This window comes from Orcinus orca, chromosome 5 (assembly GCF_937001465.1).
Source record: "Orcinus orca chromosome 5, mOrcOrc1.1, whole genome shotgun sequence".
NCBI classification, from domain to species: domain Eukaryota; kingdom Metazoa; phylum Chordata; class Mammalia; order Artiodactyla; family Delphinidae; genus Orcinus; species Orcinus orca.
Window position 1 is genome coordinate 60,124,047 of NC_064563.1, and position 18,413 is coordinate 60,142,459.

The window sequence follows — 18,413 nt, forward strand, 5'->3', positions numbered from 1 at the left end:
AAAACTGAGGTTAATTTACGATGTGTTTATTTCTAGCCAATCCCACTAATGTGCCAGGACTGTCCATATTCTGTATCATTTGATATGTATTGTCATAAAGCTTTTATATTTTTCAAACACTTCAGGAATCTTATGCATTGAGTTTGTTATTAAACAACATTGTGCCACTTTATGGGATCCTATTTAAAGAAAGTTAGTAGCTAGGGAAAGAGATGAGAAACATTTATAATTTGACCCCAACTAAACTCAAGGGCAATATGGGACTTAGTAAAGAGAATTTATAAATTTCTCAGGTGCTCTTCATAAAAAATAAAGCCAAAATACAAGAATACAAAAAGAAAACCTAAGATGAAAACAAACCAAATAAAAATTTTACTTGGTAATCACTTAGTACCAGTTACTGGGTTTTATGAGTATGAAATTCTAGACAAGGTGTCATGTTCTGGAACAACCCTTCCTATATTTCACAGTCATTTAAAGCCTAGCTCAAATGTCCCTTTCTCATCTCCAAGGCAGAATTAGGGACATCTTTGCCCATAATATCGTAGGATTTTGTTCATAATGTTTTTTCTCGCATGGTCATTTGGCTAGTTTTGTATATGATTGACATCCACTCGGACTGGAATCCATGAAGAACAAGGACTTTGCTTTACCCATCCTTGTTTTTCCAGCATCTAAGACCTGGTGCATGGAAAGACCTCAAACATCATTTTTGAAATAACAGTTTTTGCAACTTCAGGTCTTATGCAATGATGACACAGTTCTTAATAACATGAGAAGAGAAAGACCTAATTGGATCATTCCCTTCCAGTAGCTCCCTAAATGGTTTAGTGTCAGGATGGCTGTGTGTACATAGCAGAAATGGAGTAGAGATTTGTCATTAACTTAGTGTTTTATAAATAATGCAAACCAAGGAATTTACACAATACAGATATGTGAAGCCTTTTCCATTTGAGCCTTTCCAGGATCAAAAAGATTAGTGTAAAATTAATTTTTTTTTTTTTACTGGAAATCCCTCTGTTTCCCCAATTGTTTCAGCTACCTTTTTTCGAAGCAGTTGTAGTTGGTGTCTTCCCTGAGAAAAGGTAAGCTGGACCCTCTTTCAAGTTGGGCCTCAGCACAAGCTGTGTAGGCAGTCACTATTGTGGTAAACAGTCTGAGAAATATCAAAATACTCTTGTCCCAGAATATTTCCTGGAACTCATCCGATGACATGCTCCTCTCTGAGGATAGAAATAGCAAGTTTTTGGATATTTTTTACTGGTCTTCAGAGTTGGTTCCCCAGCACTTGCTTGGCTCTAGTTTCTGGGTATGGCCCCTTCTGGCAGAAGATTCAATCACTGATCTGAAAGCACCCATCTGACCTTGGAGACTCTCTGTTCATCTGATCCTAACTTTAGACTTCTAAGAAGGAAGGTCTCTTGTTCACGCTTGGCCACTATCACCTGTCACCTGGGGGTGGGAGTGCACACTCTACTTCCTCCCAGTGCTGTGTCTTCCTGTCATTTTCCCCTCGGTTTGTCTCACTCTTTAAACTGCTTGTTGGGTTCCTGCAGGCATCTGGGTTAGTATTCTGTGTGTTGTATCTCTGACTTGTAAATCTGTTCTTTAGGACAGTCATGCTTTCCATATTGTGGTTGCTGCCATTCATAAAATAATAGTTAGACCCCAAATGGTCATGCTGAAAGTGAGATACTCAACTGTTATGTTCATAGTTGAGCTTAACAGGAAAAGTATATTCTTTTAATGTTTTTCTTTTATTGAAGGAATAGTTAAGATAAAGATGAAGCTACAGTTGGCAACTGTACGTGAAGATTATGCGGTTTCCGCACAATGTTGGGTGAAGCCAAAACTGCAGATAGAAATAAACACAACAGGTTGGGAGAAGATGGAACTTCACACAGTGTTTGGGGAGGATATCTGGAGAAATCATGTCAGTGGCACCCTGGACCTTCTTTTGGTGGCTTTAATTCCCCCAGCCCTGTTCCTGAGCCAGAGAGCATCTTGAATCGATGCCTAGCAGCTCCTTTTCACCCCCTTCTCCAACAAAGAAGGTACAGAGGAGAATTAGGAGGGGCATATATGCTGGTTTTCTTTTTCTTTTTAAAATCTCATTGCAATCCTGAAAGGTATGCTTTCTGTCTGTGTGATGTACAAATCATTTTGCTCTCTTTTAGGAATGGCCTATTATGAGAAAAAAATTATGGTTCAATATTCTACTTTTTATTTAAGTTGTAATAATTACTCTCGGTAATTAAGGAGAATAGTTTAAAAAAAACCGTTTTAGATGGGCGTACAGGTCAAAGAGGTGCTTTAGCAATGAAAATGGACAAAATGATTTAACTCTTTGCAAAATCCCATTCTGACCTCATACATGCCATCCGTAAATTAAATTTGAGATGCATTCTATTTATGACTGATTTGCTCACAAGGGACGCTAGAGCCTTGAAAGAAATTCTGTTTTTTGGTTCCTTTCTTTGCAGTTGAACCAGAGGGGTGAGCACAAGGAGGAGAAAGACAGTTCAGGTGTGGTTTGACCATGTCCTTTTCACTGGCTTGTTCTTACATGTGGCATTTACAAATTATATGAGGAAGGTAATATTTAGACTGATCATTGGAAGACAGATCAGCATGTCCTTAGGAAAGTTTGCTTCTAAAAAACTTTGTAACTTGGCCAAAGAAAAGGTCCAGTAGGCCTTCAGACATCTTGGAGATGAGGAAGTGGCCTCTGTGGTTACCAGCATGGGCATAATTTTGATGGGTGAACGTGGTGAATGTTGTCTGGCTTCCAGAAATCCTGGACAGAAGAGGGCAAATGTATTGGGAGAAAAGAGGGTCAAGGCAGTCTTTCTGTTTTTCCTGCCTTTCCTGCTAACAGAAATTGGGTGTCCGTTGGGGAGCCCATGTGTCATATTTGTGTGCAAAGATGGTGGTAGAGAAGAATGGGTGGCATCAGGAGTGGGGAGCCTTGAGCCAGGGGAAGTGCTGCAGACAGTATCGACTGTGTGTCAGCATTGCCTTTTGGTAAACCATGGCATTGCCACAAAAGCATTATGCCGTAAAACCTTGAGAATACTCAGCTGTATCAATATATTTTTTATAGTTAGTTTTACAGTTTTTAAAATGAAAAATTTTTCTTGTTGCAAGAACAATTTTATTTTATTCTTTGAATTATAAATGTGAAAGTACAGAAAAAGAAAAAGAAGGCTAAAAACACCTGTAATCCCACTCAGAAGAGTTAAGCACTGTTAACACTTTGGGGTGGATGTATACTTCCCTGCTCCAAGATTGCTTTGTAACATTCTTCATTTAATAATACATTGTGGACATAATTCCTATGGATCAACGCTCATCTAAGTTAGATCTCAGTGCTCTATAGTTTGTTTTTCTTTTTTCTACAGAATTCAGAGAATGTTATCAACACACTTAGACAAGGGTAGGTGGATCTGTGGCCAGGGCAGAAAGTTGGAATAGATGATCATGGATCTATGAAATGTTAGTTTGGTGTTAATTTGAAGGCGGAGATCTTGGCTTTATCTATCCAACCCAAAAACCCTGAGCAAAAAGCAAGCAAACAAACAAACAACAAAAAACTCAGTCCAAAATGGGGATGTTTGGTCTTTATTGTCCTAAATCTTAGCTCTACCAGCTTATATGCTGCATGGTCCTAGGTGAGTTACTCACTCACCTGTTTCCCCATCTGTAAAATGGGAATAATAGTTGCTCAGAGATTTTCTTATAAGAATTAAATAAGATAATCTATGTACAGTGATGAACATTGTTCCTGACACAAAAGTCTTGGTAAACTTTGCATCATTGGCCCTCAGTGTATATTTGCTAAATGACTGAATTACCAATTGATCTCTTAGGTAGCTCAGAATCAGTACCCGTTGTATACTCAAATGAATCTTTCTGTATTCATCTTTGTTTATAGAGTATTGTTTGGAAAGTTGAATTATATGAAATCTTGTTTCTTCATTTTTACCTTCTGTAAATAGACTGTCTGACTATATCCCTTCTCACATGTTCCCTTTGTGTTTGGATATTAATAGTAAAACCAGTGCTAAGTGGTGACTACAAAATGACTAGAAGCAGCCAGCATCTCCATAGAATTTTTTAGAAGATCATCTGATAGCAGTGCTTTTGCCTACCTTTCCCCTGGGAAGAGCACTCAGCCTGAGGAAGGACAGGGCTCTTGTCTGAAGCCCCAGAGACATAACAGCTCAGGCAGAAATAGACACAGGTCTTCTGGTGCAACCTAGTTCCACCATGAAGCAGAGCAAAAACACCTTCTTCTAATTTGTTTTCTTCTGAAAGGCAAGAGGGCCGTGTTACAAATATTCAGCCATTTTCACCAATGGGGAAAAAGGTCTGTTTCTGTGTTCCATGAACACAGGAGAAGGCTGCAGTGTTGAAATGATGACAGTGGGAGTTTCTGCATTAAGTTAATAGAGATGATGATGTGCCTAAAACCTGGATGAGGTATCAGAGTGGGAACAGGTTGGATGATGATGTAATCCAGTTCCTCAGTTTAAAATGAGGAGAGGTGAAGGGATCAATGAGAGGTTAAGGGAGAGGTTAAGGGACCAATCACATGCTGCCAGCAAAGGGCAGTACAATGTGGCAGTGTGGTTGTCGAGGGCACACAGCTAGAAGCCAGGCTCTTGGGACAGGCGAGCCCTGCCATCTGTCAGCTGTGGACCCCTGGGTAGTGACTTACCCTCTTTGTGTCTTGGTTTCCTTCCATGTAAAACAGGGGTAATAGAACTTAATTCACAAGTGTGGAATAAGGATGAAATCACTTAATGTGTGCAAAGCATTTAGAACTTAGGCTGATCCATGGTGATTATTCAGTATATATTAGCCGTTAGTGGTGGAAGAGGGGAAAGAGCCTGGCATTATTCCCCTCTGAAGGGAGGAGACAGGTTATCACTGGTGCACAGAGAATTGCTGTTTGGGGACTGTATGGCAGTGAGGGGCCAAGGTAGGGTGGGGGTGGGAGGGATGGGCTGGAGGTGGTCCTTTAAAAGGGTCGGAGCTATGCACACGGTGTGTTTTTGAAGACTGGGGGAGATGTTCTCCCATTAAAAACTTTCTGGTGCAACAGTCCCTGAAATCCCACCTTTGAACAACTTCTTTGGGCCTATCGTGACCTCTTCTTGTCAGTTGTCATTTATAATGAAGACATTTGGCAGTGAGGTTAATGATTACCTCAAGTTATTAACATATTAGCACAAGGCTTGAACTAGTTTATTCAAGGCTTTCAAACATTGAGACCTCTGAGGGAGGCGTTGGATGCTAGAAGAATACAAAAAAGGAGGTGCCAAAGTCAACATTTACCTCCATCTCAATTTTGTTCTCCTGAACTTTTAGGGCTGAGATGGGCGAGGGTAGGGCATGACAGGCCTCCTGGGCCCGGGGCTTGGCCTTTCTTGATGCTGACAGAGACAGCTTAGAGTGGGCTCCCCAGACTCAAGCCCTGGCCGCCACCATGCAGCTGAGGCCGTGATGATGGCTCCTAAAGCCTGGAGCACCTGAGATTCTTGGTGGTAAAAGAAACGTCCTAGGATTTGGGGGGCGGGGGATGTATAGTTCTGCTCTTACAACTTGCTTGCCACCACTATATTTATCTGTGAATAAATTCACATAGCTGCTGTATGGTGCACAAAATGGTATTTTAGCTGCCACAAAGGATTAGAAACTGAGAATCTTCTTATTTATTCTTACAGTACATTTTAAAATTGCTAAGTCAATGCATATTCTAAATTAAGACTAGAAAGAAAAGGCTCTTTGGGTGAAATTCTGTATGTCAGGCTCGATCAAGAATTGAAATTGTATACAGAGATTTAGAAACATCTGGTAATGTGTTATTAATAAGTTAGCAGAAATGAATCAACAGTTTCAACTGAGAAACATTAATTTGCATAAAACACTCAATTAGAAAGAATGCATAATATACATTTTTCATCATATACAATAATTGTGCAATCCAAACATTTAAAAACATACCAACCAACCAGGAAATTTATACATTGTTGAAAACTAGATTCGATTTATAAGTGAAGAGAAAAATCTGTTTTTTTAAAACATTATGTTTATTAGAGCTTGCAAATAAATTACCATATTAACTGTGGTACAGAATCAGATAACAGAAATAAATCAGTTCTAAGTCCTTTTGAAGTGAAACAATTGTTCCTTCCATGAATAAAAAGAATATGAATGCATAGTTAACAACATAACTCAGACCCCTATTCAGACTTACACACTGAAACACAAGCAAAATCTGAGTTTGAGTTTTATAATCTGAGTTAGATGTTTTATAAGGAGTATGTGTATCCTTTGGTTTGCATTCTAAAGCAGTGCTCAGCTTCAGGAGTCGAATGACATGAACATGCTGTGAAGAGGTCAGCTGAGTGGCTCTGGAGTGGGCCGCTCACTTCACAACATTCTAACTGTATCCAGGTGTGTGGAGCAGCGCAGGAGAGCCAGCTGTGCTCATCTCTTCTCAGCTCTGCATTCAGTGATGCCAGACTGGGAGCTTGTAACTGGCTGTGGTGGAAGGATTTACGCCAAGGAAAATGGCATCATGCTATGAATTGGGCTTTTGTTCCTGAAGAGCTAATTGTGAAATATTAAAAAAAAAATGTATTCTGTGTGACCATGAGCAAGTTGCTAAGCCTCTTTGGTCCTTTGTTTCTTCATCTCTGAAATGGAAGAAAATAATATTTCAACCTGGTATGATTTTGATGTGGTTTAAATGAGATAATTTATATAATTCCTTAATATCTAGCACATGGTTCTTAATAAGTGTTAATGTGATTATATTTGGGGCCACCAATATTTTATGTCTGCTGCTGGGGAAATCAACCTGGCAAGTTCTTTTTTGGTAAATGAGGATGAATCACAACAGTTAAATATGTATTGAACATTTGCTATGTGCCAGGCACAATTATAAGTACATTCTAAATATTATATCATTAAATCCCCACCCCAACCCAGTGAGAGAGGTACTCATTTTGTCCCCATTTCACAAATGATGAAACTGAGGTTCATCAAGGAACTTACTCAAAGATGTAAATAGTAAGTGATAAATCTGGGATATGAGCCCTGGTAATTTGACTCTGGACCCCATGCTCTTAAGACTATACTCCTGTGCTTCTAGTAAAGTCTCAGGACATTAGAAAAGGACAGGACCTTAGATCAACCTGGTCCAGGCTGCTGTGTTTACAGATGAGGGGGGAGAGACAGACAGACAGACAGACTTATCTAGGGTCACATACAAGCTTTTGTGTTTCCTGATTCCAGTTAAGCCTGCTTTTTGTTTAAAAAGGAGATAGGAAGACAATGCCTACACTCAAATATAAGTGGGAAAAACAGTCACACTGGAAGGGGATCTGAAAAATAAGGAATATGTGAAAAAATGTCTGGTGTTGGTAGAGAATGGACTTGAGGACACAGGGAGTGGGAAGGGTAAGCTGGGATGAAGTGAGAGGGTGGCGTGGACATATATACACTACCAAATGTAAAATAGATAGCTAGTGGGAAGCAACCACATAGCACAGGGAGATCAGCTCTGGTGCTTTGTGACCACCTAGAGGGGTGGGATAGGGAGGGTGGGAGGGAGATGCAAGAGGGAAGAGATATGGGATATATGTATATGTATAGCTGATTCACTTTGTTATACAGTAGAAACTAACACACCATTGTAAAGCAATTATACTCCAATAAAGATGTTAAAAAAAAAAATCTGCCTGCCAGTGCAGGGGACACGGGTTCGAGCCCTGGTCCAGGAAGATCCCACGTGCCGTGGAGCAACTAAGCCCGTGTGCCACAACTACTGAGCCTGTGCTCTAGAACCCGCCAGCTATAACTACTGAAGCCTGTGCACCTAGAGCCCATGCTCCGCAGCAAGAGAAGCCACCACAATGAGAAGCCCGTGCACTGCAAGGAAGAGTAGCCGCCACTCACCGCAACTAGAGAAAGCCCACTGCGCGGCAATGGATACCCAACACAGACAAAAATAAAATAAATAAAGTTATTAAAAAAACATGTCTGGTGTTTTGGGGTCTGTTTCATCTGAGGATTAATTTCCCTTCCCTGGGCTAGACAATGAGTCTTTTTTTTTTTTTTGCAGTACGCGGGCCTCTCACTGTTGTGGCCTCTGCTGTTGTGGAGCACAGGCTCCAGACGCGCAGGCCCAGCAGCCATGGCTCACGGGCTCAGCCACTCCGTGGCATGTGGAATCTTTCTGGACCCGGGCACAAACCCGTGTCCCCTGCATCTACAGGCGGACTCTCAACCACTGCGCCACCAGGGAAGCCCGGACAACGAGTCTTTTAATAGCTCCAATGAGATGGGGTTGTCATTGCGGCAGGAGTCGGAAGCTGGTCAAAGGGCTTCATAGAAACTTTTAAAGACCTTTCAGTTGAATCATTGGAAATACGCAAACCTTATGTAGAAGGGAAAATGCAATGCTTTTCAGCCCTTCTGCTTGAAGGGGGAAAACTTCTCAGTGTCCAAGCATCCTCCCCTGCCAGCCCTTGATCCTTCCTAAGCTGGGGCTGCTTGTTTATGTTGGGCCTGAGGGTGTGTGTGTGTGTGTGTGTGTTTGTATGTGCACATGTATGCATGCAGGCATACATGCGCACCTACACTTAACCTCTGAAAGAAGTGTCCAGTCTCCATGTTCCCACATCTGGATGGGTGGCCTGTTTTCAGGGCCAAGAAAGCAGAGTAATCTTCACTAGGCAATTATCCTGGCCCAGGTCATCTTATTAGATGTTAAACCATGGGTAGGCCTGCTCTTCAGTGCCCTAAGGGAAGAGAGTGATGCAGGAGGCGTCCTAAACTAAGACATATTCATTCTTTTTTTTTTAAATAAATCTTTATTGGAGTATAATTGCTTGACAATACTGTGTTAGTTTCTGTTGCACAACAAAGCGAATCAGCGATATGCATACACATGTCCCCATATCCCCTCCCTCTTGAGCCTCCCTCCCATCCTCCGTATCCCACCCCTCTAGGTCATCGCAAAGCACCCAGCCGATCTCCCTGTGCTATGCTGCTGCTTCCCACCAGCCAACTATTTTACATTTGGTAGTGTATATATGTCGATGCTAATCTCACTTTGCCCCAGGTTCGCACTCCCACCCCATGTCCTCAAGTCCATTTTCTATGTCTACCTCTTTATTCCTGCCCTGTAACTAGGTTCATCAGTACCTTTTTTTTTTTTTAGATTCCATATATATGCATTAGCATATGGTATTTGTTTTTCTCTTTCTGACTTACTTCACTCTGTATGATAGACTCTAGGTCCATCCACCTCACTACACATAACTCAATTTCATTTCTTTTTATGGCTGAGTATTATTCCATTGTATATATGTGCCACATCTTCTTTATCCATTCATCTGTTGATGGACATTTAGGTTGGTCCCATGTCCAGGCTATTGTAGATAGAGCTGCAATGAACATTGTGGTACATGTCTCTTTTTGAGTTATAGTTTCTTCTGGGTATATGCCCAGTAGTGGGATTGCTGGGTCAAATGGTAGTTCTATTTTTAGTTTTCTAAGGAACCTCCATACTGTTTTCCATAATGGTTGTATCAATTTACATTCCCAACAACAGTGCAGGAGGGTTCCCTTTTCACCACACCCTCTCCAGCATTTATTGTTTCTAGACTTTTTGATGATGGCCATTCTGACCGGTATGAGGTGATCCCTCATTGTAGTTTTGATTTGCATTTCTCTAATAATTAATGATGTTGAGCATCTTTTCATGTGCCTCTTGGCCATCTGTATGTCTTCCATGGTTAAATGTCTATTTTGGTCTTCTGCCCATTTTTTAACTGGATTGTTTGTTATTTTTGATATTGAGCTCCATAAGCTGTTTGTATATTTTGGAGATTAATCCTTCGTCTGTTGTTTCATTTGCAAACATTTTCTCCATGCTGAGGGTTGTCTTTTTGTCTTGTTTATGGTTTCCTTTGCTGTGCAAAAGCTTTTAAGTTTAATTAAGTCTCATTTGTTTATTTTTGCTTTTATTTCTGTTTCTCTAGGAGGTGGGTCAAAAAAGATCTTGCTGTGGTTTATGTCAAAGAGTGTTTTTCCTATGTTTTCCTCTAAGAGTTTTATAGTGTCTGGTCTTACCTTAAAAAGTCTTTAATCCATTTGGAGTTTATTTTTGTGTATGGTGTTAGGGAGTGTTCTAATTTCATTCTTTTACATGTAGCTGTCCAATTTTCCCAGCACCACTTATTGAAGAGGCTGTCTTTTCTCCATTGTATATTCTTGCCTCCTTTGTCGTAAATTAGGTGCCCATATGTGCGTGGGTTTATCTCTGGGCATTCTATCTTGTACCATTGATCTATATTTCTGTTTTTGTGCCAGTACCATACTGTAGCTTTGTGGAATAGTTTGAAGTCAGGGTGCCTGATTCCTCCAACTCCATTTTTCTTTCTCAAGGTTGCTTTGGCTATCCGGGGTCTTTTGTGTTTCCATACAAATTGTAAAATTTTTTGTTCTAACTCTGTGAAGAATGCCACTGGTAGTTTGATAGGGATTGCATTGAATCTGTAGATTCCTTTGGGTAGTATAGTCATTTTCACAATGTTGATTCTTCCAATCCAAGGACATGGTATATTTCTCCATCTGTTTATGTCATCTTTGATTTCTATCATCAGTGTTTTATAGTTTTCTGAGTACAAGTCTTTCACCTCCTTAGGCAGGTTTATTCCTAGATATTTTATTCTCTTTGTTGCAATGGTAAATGAGAGTGTTTCCTTAATTTCTCCTTCTGACTTTTTGTTGTTGGTGTTTGAATGCCAGAGATTTCTGTGCATTAATTTTGTACCCTGCAACCTTACGAAATTCATTGATTAGTCCTAGTAGTTTTCTGATAGCATCTTTAGGATTTTCTAAGTATAGTATCATGTCATCTGCAAACAGTGACAGTTTTACTTCTTCTTTTCCAATTTATGTTCCTTTTATTTCTTTTTCTTCTCTGATTGCTGTGGCTAGGGCTTCCAAAACTATTTTGAATAAGAGTGGCGAGAGTGGACATTCTTGTCCTGTTCCTGATCTTAGTGGAAAAGCTTTCAGTTTTTCACCATTGAGTATGATGTTTGCTGTGGATTTGTCATAAATGGCCTTTATTATGCCGAGGTAGTTTCCCTCTATGCTATCCCTCTTTTCTGGAGAATTTTTATCATAAATAGTTGTTGAATTTTGTCAAAAGTTTTTCTGCATCTATTGAGATGATCATATGGTTTTTATTCCTTAATTTGTTTATGTGGTATATCACATTGATTGATTTGCATATATTGAAGAATCCTTGCATCGCTGGGATAAATCCCACTTGATCATGGCGTATGATCCTTTTAATGTGCTGTTAGATTCTGTTTGCTAGTATTTTGTTGAGGATTTCTGCATCTATGTTCATCATTGATATTGGCCTGTAGTTTTCTTTCTTTGTGACATCTTTGTCTGGTTTTGGTATCAGGGTGATGGTGGCTTCGTAGAACGAGTTTGGGAGTGTTTCTCCCTCCACTCTATTTTGGAACAGTTTGAGAAGGATAGGTGTTAGCTCTACTCTAAATGTTTGGTAGAATTAACCTGTGAAGCCATCTGGTCCTGGGCTTTTGTTTGTTGGAAGATTTTTAGTCACAGTTTCAATTTCAATGCTTGTGATTGGTCTGTTTATATTTTCTATTTCTTCCTGGTTCAGTCTCAGAAGGTGGTGTTTTTCTAAGACTTTGTCCATTTCTTCCAGGTTGTCCATTTTATTGGCATATAGTTGCTTTTAGTAATCTCTCATGATCCTCTGTATTTCTGCATTATCAGTTGTTACTTCTCCTTTTTCATTTCTAATACTGTCAATTTGAGTCTTCTCCCTTTTTTTCTTGATGAGTCTGGCTAATGGTTTATAAATTTTGTTTATCTTCTCAAAGAACCAGCTTTTAATTTTATTGATCTTTGCTATTGTTTCCTTCATTTCTTTTTCATTTATTTCTGATCTGATCTTTATGATTTCTTTCCTTCTGCTAACTTTGGGTTGTTTTTGTTCTTCTTTCTCTTATTGCTTTAGGTGTATGGTTAGGTTGTTTATTTGAGCTTTTTCTTGTTTCTTGAGGTAGTATTGTATTGCTATAAATGTCCCTCTTAGAACTGCTTTTGCTGCATCCCTTAGGTTTTGGGTCCTCGTGTTTTCATTGTCATTTGTTTCTAGGTATTTTTAAAATTTCCTCTTTGATTCCTTCAGTGATCTCTTGGTCATTTAGTAGTGTATTATTTAGCCTCCATGTGTTTGTATTTTTTACAGACTTTTTCCTGTAATTAATATCTAGTCTCATAGCCTTGTGGTCGGAAAAGATACTTGATACGATTTCAGTTTTCTTAAATTTACCAAGGCTTGATTGGTGACCCAAGATATGATCTATCATGGAGAATGTTCCATGAGCACTTGAGAAGAAAGTATATTCTGTTGTTTTTGGATGGAATGTCCTATAAGTATCAATTAAGTTCATCTTGTTTCATGTATCATTTAAAGCTTGTGTTTCCTTATTTATTTACATTTTGGATAATCTGTCCATTGGTGAAAGTGGGGTATTCAAGTCCCCTACTGTTACTGTGTTACTGTCGATTTCTCCTGTCATGGCTGTTAGCATTTGCCTTATGTGTTGAGGTGATCCTATGTTGGGTGCATAAATATTTACAATTGTCATATCTTTTTATTGGATTGATCCCTTGATCATTATGTAGTGTCCTTCTTTGTCTCTTGTAATAGTCTTTATTTTAAAATCTGTTTTGTCTGATAGGAGAATTGCTACTCCAGCTTTCTTTTCATTGCCGTTTGCATGGAATATCTTTTTCCATCCCCTCAGTTTCAGTCTGTATCTCTAGGTCTGAAGTGGGTCTCTTGTAGACAGCATATATACAGATCTTTTTTTTTTATCCATTCAGCCAGTCTGTGTGTTTTGGTTGGAGCATTTAATCTATTTACATTTAAGGTAATCATCAATATGTATGTTCCAATTACCATTTTCTTAATTGTTTGGGTTTGTTATTGTAGGTGTTTTCCTTCTTTTGTGTTTCCTGCCTAGAGAAGTTCCTTTAGCATTTGTTGTAAAGCTGGTTTGGTGGTGCTAAATTCTCTTAGCTTTTGCTTGTCTGTAAAGGTTTTAATTTCTCAGTTGAATTTGAATGAGATCCTTGCTAGGAAGAGTAATCTTGGTTGTAAGTTTTTCCCTTTCATCACTTTAAATATGTCCTGCCAGTCCCTTCTGGCTTGCAGAGTTTCTGCTTAAAGATCAGCTGTTAACGTTATGGGGATTCCTTTGTATGTTATTTGTTGCTTTTCCCTTGCTGCTTTTAATATGCTTTCTTTGAACTTAAGTTTTGTTAGTCTCATTAATATGTGTCTTGGTGGTTTTTTCCTAGGGTTTATCCTGTTTGGGACTCTCTGTGCTTCCTGGACTTGGGTGACTCTTTCCTTTCCCATGTTAGGGATGTTTTCAACTATAATCTCTTCAAATATTTTCTCAGTCCCTTTCTTTTTCTCTTCTTCTTCTGGGACCCCTATAATTCGAATGTTGGTGCGTTTAGTGTTGTCCCAGAGGTCTCTGAGACTGTCCTCAATTCTTTTCATTCTTCTTTGTTTATTCTGCTCCTTGGCAGTTATTTCTACCATTTTGTCTTCCAGTTCACTTATTCGTTTTTCTGCCTCAGTTATTTTGTTATTGATTCCTTCTAGTTTATTTTTCATTTCAGTTGTTGTGTTGCTCATCTCTGTTTGTTTGTTCTTTCGTTCTTCTAGATCTTCATTAAACATTTCTTGTATTTTTTCAATCTGTGCCTCCATTCTATTTCTGAGATACTGGATCATCTTTACTATCATTACTCTGAATTCTTTTTCAGGTAAATTGCTTATTTCCTCTTCATTTATTCGGTCTTGTAGGTTTTTACCTTGGTCCTTCATCTGTGACATATTTTTTTGCCATCTCATTTATTTTTATTTTTATTTTTATTTTTTATGAGTGGGATTGTGTTCCTGTCTAACTGCTTGTTTGGCCTGAGGCTTCCAACACTGGGGTTTGTAGGCTATTGGCTAGAGCTGAGTCTTGGTGCTGAGATGAGGAACTCTGTGAGACCTCACTCCGATGAATATTCCCTAGGTTCTGAGATTCTCTGTTAGTCCGGTGGTCCAGACTCGGAGCTCCCACCCCAGGAGCTTCAGCACAACCCCGGGCTTGTGAACCAAGATACCACAAGCCTCCTGGGTGGCAAAAAAATTAAAAAGAAAGTAAAAAATAAAATTTGACTAGGAAAGTAACAGATATGTTAGGAAGAATATAAAAATAAAAATATAGATTAACCAACAACTGGAAGGTACATCAGTACCACAATAATAAAAAAAAAAGGAGGGAAAAGAAATAAAAAAGAAAAAAGGGGGGGGGAAGTACTTGGTTGTGGAGGGTGGGGCCTAAGCAAGGGCGAGGTTTGGGTGGTGGGTGGGGCCAATGCTCAGGACCCACAGGGCTGGAAAAGGCCCTGGGGGCTGTGGGGGCTGGGGCTTAGGCACAAGGAACAGAAGGGGCCCAGGTGTGCCCCCCACCACTGGTCTCAGAGGGCCGGGGACCTCACTTGGGAGCCCAGCAGGCTTCCTGGGCTCGAGTGGGCAGGGCAAACACCCTCCTCTCCTCTCCTGCTCCTCGGGTCTGGGGTCTGGGAGGGCCCCTCCCACCTGCCTCTCCTGATCTCCCCGGCCTCAGGGGTGTGGATCCTGTCTGGTCTCCACTTCTCCTCCCCCCTCAGTCCCCCTCCGACCTGCCGGTTCACTTTGGGGTTCCTCCTGTCTCCTTGGGCATCAGAGTCCCCCACAAGCGGCCGGCAGGTGCTCTAGCTGTGGGGAGACGCTAAGTCCGCGTCTTCCCACACCGCCATCTTGACTCTCATTACTACATATTTGTTCTTCCTAGTGCACGATCTGCAGCTATGTTGGCAGAACAAAATCGAGTAAACTTTTGGTATAACTTGCTCAGGAAAATAAGTTATGAATATTTTCTATTTTTATAGGTAGGTAAAATGTTATATGGTGACTGAAAATAACACCTGGCACCTTGCATAGAAGTTTGGAGTGGGTCAGGCTGAGGAGTCTTATGCAGGGGAAGTCTAGAGGCAGAGGGTGGGATGAGGTGAATGAAAAGAGTCCTGGCTCTGGGAGAGCAGCTAATATCATTGTCTTAGTTTCTAGAAGCAGAGCCTGAGACAGGGATTCTTGTGTACATGATTTATTGAGGTGATGCTCTCAGGAGAAGGGGAAGAAAGCTAGGAAGGATGTTTTCAGCTGGAGCCTAGCTTCATAGGGACCTATGGTGAGCTGTGGGTAACAAATTGCACCCCAGAGATGGCTGCCCCTCAAAGCAAAGGGCCAATCTTTTGTGCCCTAGGTAGTCAGTCACTGGCCACTGGCATAACTTCCATAACTTCCAAGGTGGGGCAGCTCCCTTTGGCCTAGGGCAGTTCTCTGAGATGGGCATAGCTATGCATCGTTTGCAGCCAACAGCCACTACAACTGGGGCTGGGTACATCAGCCTGGTGCAAGGAATAGGTAAGCAGCAAAGAATACACAGATGTTTGGTATTGGGAATTTGTGTCCAATCAAAATCGTGTTGGGGAAAAGGGTTATGAGGGCCCCACTAGAAATCCTAAGTAGTGGAACAGACAAGTTTCAGAACAGAATGCAGCAGCTGGAGTCTACTAGCCCCTGATGAGATTCGAGTTACCTGGGTGTTGGCAGTGAGTGGCCTGAGGGCCACGTAGGACTCGAGGTTCAGGGGTTGCCCACTTCTGTTCAAGTGCTGGCTAGAAAACCGTCTTGGAGTTTACTGGCTGCTAAAGGGATCATTATTGTTTTAGGATTTGGGAATTCTCTAATGTTTTGTGGGAAGGGAAATTGAGGACTGAAAGGGGTTCAGTTTTTCCATGGGGCTGTGATGGTGGCCTCGGGTAGTGATGGTGCTGGTGCTGTGAGGGTGAAGTGGAAGGGGGAGGAAAGAAGATGGAGTTCCACTTCTGGACTTAAGAAGCTTCATCCTTGTCCTTCTAAACAGAGGCCTAAGTTCCTGTCCTGGCTGAGTCCAAGTCCTGGCCACTTAACAGCGTCATGGCCTGGGGCAAGTTGCTTGAGCTTTCTGTGCCTCTCTTTCTCCACCACCAAAATGAGGTCGAAAATACTTAACTCGTGGTTACTGTGAGGACTCTGTAAGCTAATATATTTAAAGTTCATTGCATGTAGTCAGTGCCAATAAATTGTATCATTATATGAGGTATTATTATTAGATGTTAATGGATTTTGTTACTAGTGAAAAATTGAATCTCTCTCCTTCCCTCCCTGTCCTTCCTATAAATCATATACTCTGAATGTGTTCAGATTATTGTTTAATATCTAAACATAAGGGAATTCTTAAAAAAGAAAGAGAATTTGGAATGTCACAAAAGAACAGATATTTAACATGCATTTTTCTGCATATGTTATTGCCATCCAGTGTGGTAATTTTCTTTTACTCTGCATGCTTGCATTTGTGAAACCAATTTGGGGGTCGGGAGATCCTGGGAGATGAAACAGAGAGGAAGTAAGAGCTCCTTAGTTACCATGTAAGGGGCTGGCAAAATTTGACTTTGAATTAGCCAGGTTAAAATGAGCTTGTATTTTAATAAAATAACAGTAAGACAGTCTAGGCAGCTGGGGAGTGGGAATTGTTTTGAATTACATACTCTTTGGAGAAAAATGAGCTGTGATCAGAATAACAAGGTTTTACTGTATGTCACATATTGTACAAATTCTGCTGTCTCTTAGAAATACTCTTTGTGTCTTCAGTCTTTTATGATTGTCGTGCCATTCTGGGAGCCACTCAGTCCTCTGTGTTATTCTATTGTCAGCCATAATGAAATAATTGGGATGACAATTATTTGCTTGTTTGGTTTCAAAAGTTTTCTGTGTTCAGTTCCTTCTATTGTCTGCCTCATGGTACCATGGTACGATATATCATGCCTGCCTAGTTTCTAAGAACAAAAAATCATGCTTTCCACCCCCACAAGGAGAAGTACCTCCTTAAACAGATTTTAATGGAGATATATTAAAAGTACTACAGTGGGGCTTCCCTGGTGGCACAGTGGTTGAGAGTCCGCCTGCCGATGCAGGGGACACGGGTTCGTGCCCCGGTCCGGGAAGATCCCACATGCCGCGGAGCGGCTGGGCCCGTGAGCCATGGCCGCTGAGCCTGCGCGTCCGGAGCCTGTGCTCCGCAACGGGAGAGGCCACAACAGTGAGAGGCCCATGTACCACAAACAAAACAAAACAAAACAAAACAAAAAAAAGTACTACAGTGAACATTAAAAATAATTGCAGCCATCCATGACTCAAATAGTTTAAACATACCAAGATGGTAGATGATGTCACAGTCTTCCATGGAGTTTAGCAGTCTAATTTTATAAACCTCAAATCAAATAGATAGACTGACACTGAGAGATAGGATTTGAGATTAGACTTGTTAAAAAACTCAGGACATATGGCAGCTTGAAACACAATAATACAGGTTGTGCTCAGCCCACCCTAGCCATTCAAGTGACATGTGCTGATGGTTGTGAAAGCAGGGTAACATCGGCTCCTTCTTCTCTAACCCTGCCCAGAGATGTTAGGGAATTAACTAAGGTTCTAGCAGTGTAGGTTTGGATCAGCACAGGGATGGTTGCCGCTGTCACACCAGCCTGGATGACATGCACTGCGAGTGCTCCAGTGCCATTTGGTGGAGGATGGCCAGATGCGACCCAGACAAGACAGGGTAGTGGCTTTATTATGAGGCATGTTTTGAAGCCAGAGTTGTCTTCAGATACAAACATTACCACTTACCAGTTACTTAACTTTTCTGAGTCCCCTTATTTATGTAAATTAAAAAAACCCCCAAAAAAACAAAAAGAGGGATTAGGAAATAATAGTTTTTGCCTCATGGAGTTATTTTGAGGTTCAAATGAGATGATGCAGGTAAAAACACTAAGCCTGGTGCATAATAAGTGCTCCTTAAATAGTAACGTTGTATTTCATGATTCTTCCAGCCCAGGCTGCATTCTCCTAGGTGTGCTTATCTACCAGCATTTGCTCAGGGTCAGAACTCTTGATTGCATTGCAGGCAGTGGGACTGCCAGTCCCATTCCTTGGCTTTACCTGACTGACCTCTCAGTTTTGCTCCCTAGCCTGACTCTGGGGGTTGCATGGGCACAGATGGAAAAGAGCTGTAGATTGTTACAAATGTCCAGCAGGAGGTGAAGGAAGAGTCTGACCCTGCATTTTTTATTTGAAACAGTTGCTTAAATCTGTCATTTTAGAAACACATGTGCTTATGTAAACACGTGCATAT

The 18,413-nt window shown here is 40.8% G+C and overlaps 1 protein-coding gene across 1 annotated transcript in view; it reads left to right on the forward strand.

Moving 5' to 3' along the window:
• The first annotated feature begins 13,308 nt into the window (after positions 1–13,308).
• Positions 13,309–18,413, forward strand: part of LOC125964388 (uncharacterized) — a 317,807-nt gene continuing 312,702 nt past the window's right edge. The window contains exon 1 of the mRNA XM_049709801.1: positions 13,309–13,615. Within this exon, the coding sequence (XP_049565758.1) occupies positions 13,323–13,615 (293 nt within the window). The 5' untranslated portion in view covers positions 13,309–13,322. The remainder of the gene's footprint in view (positions 13,616–18,413) is intronic.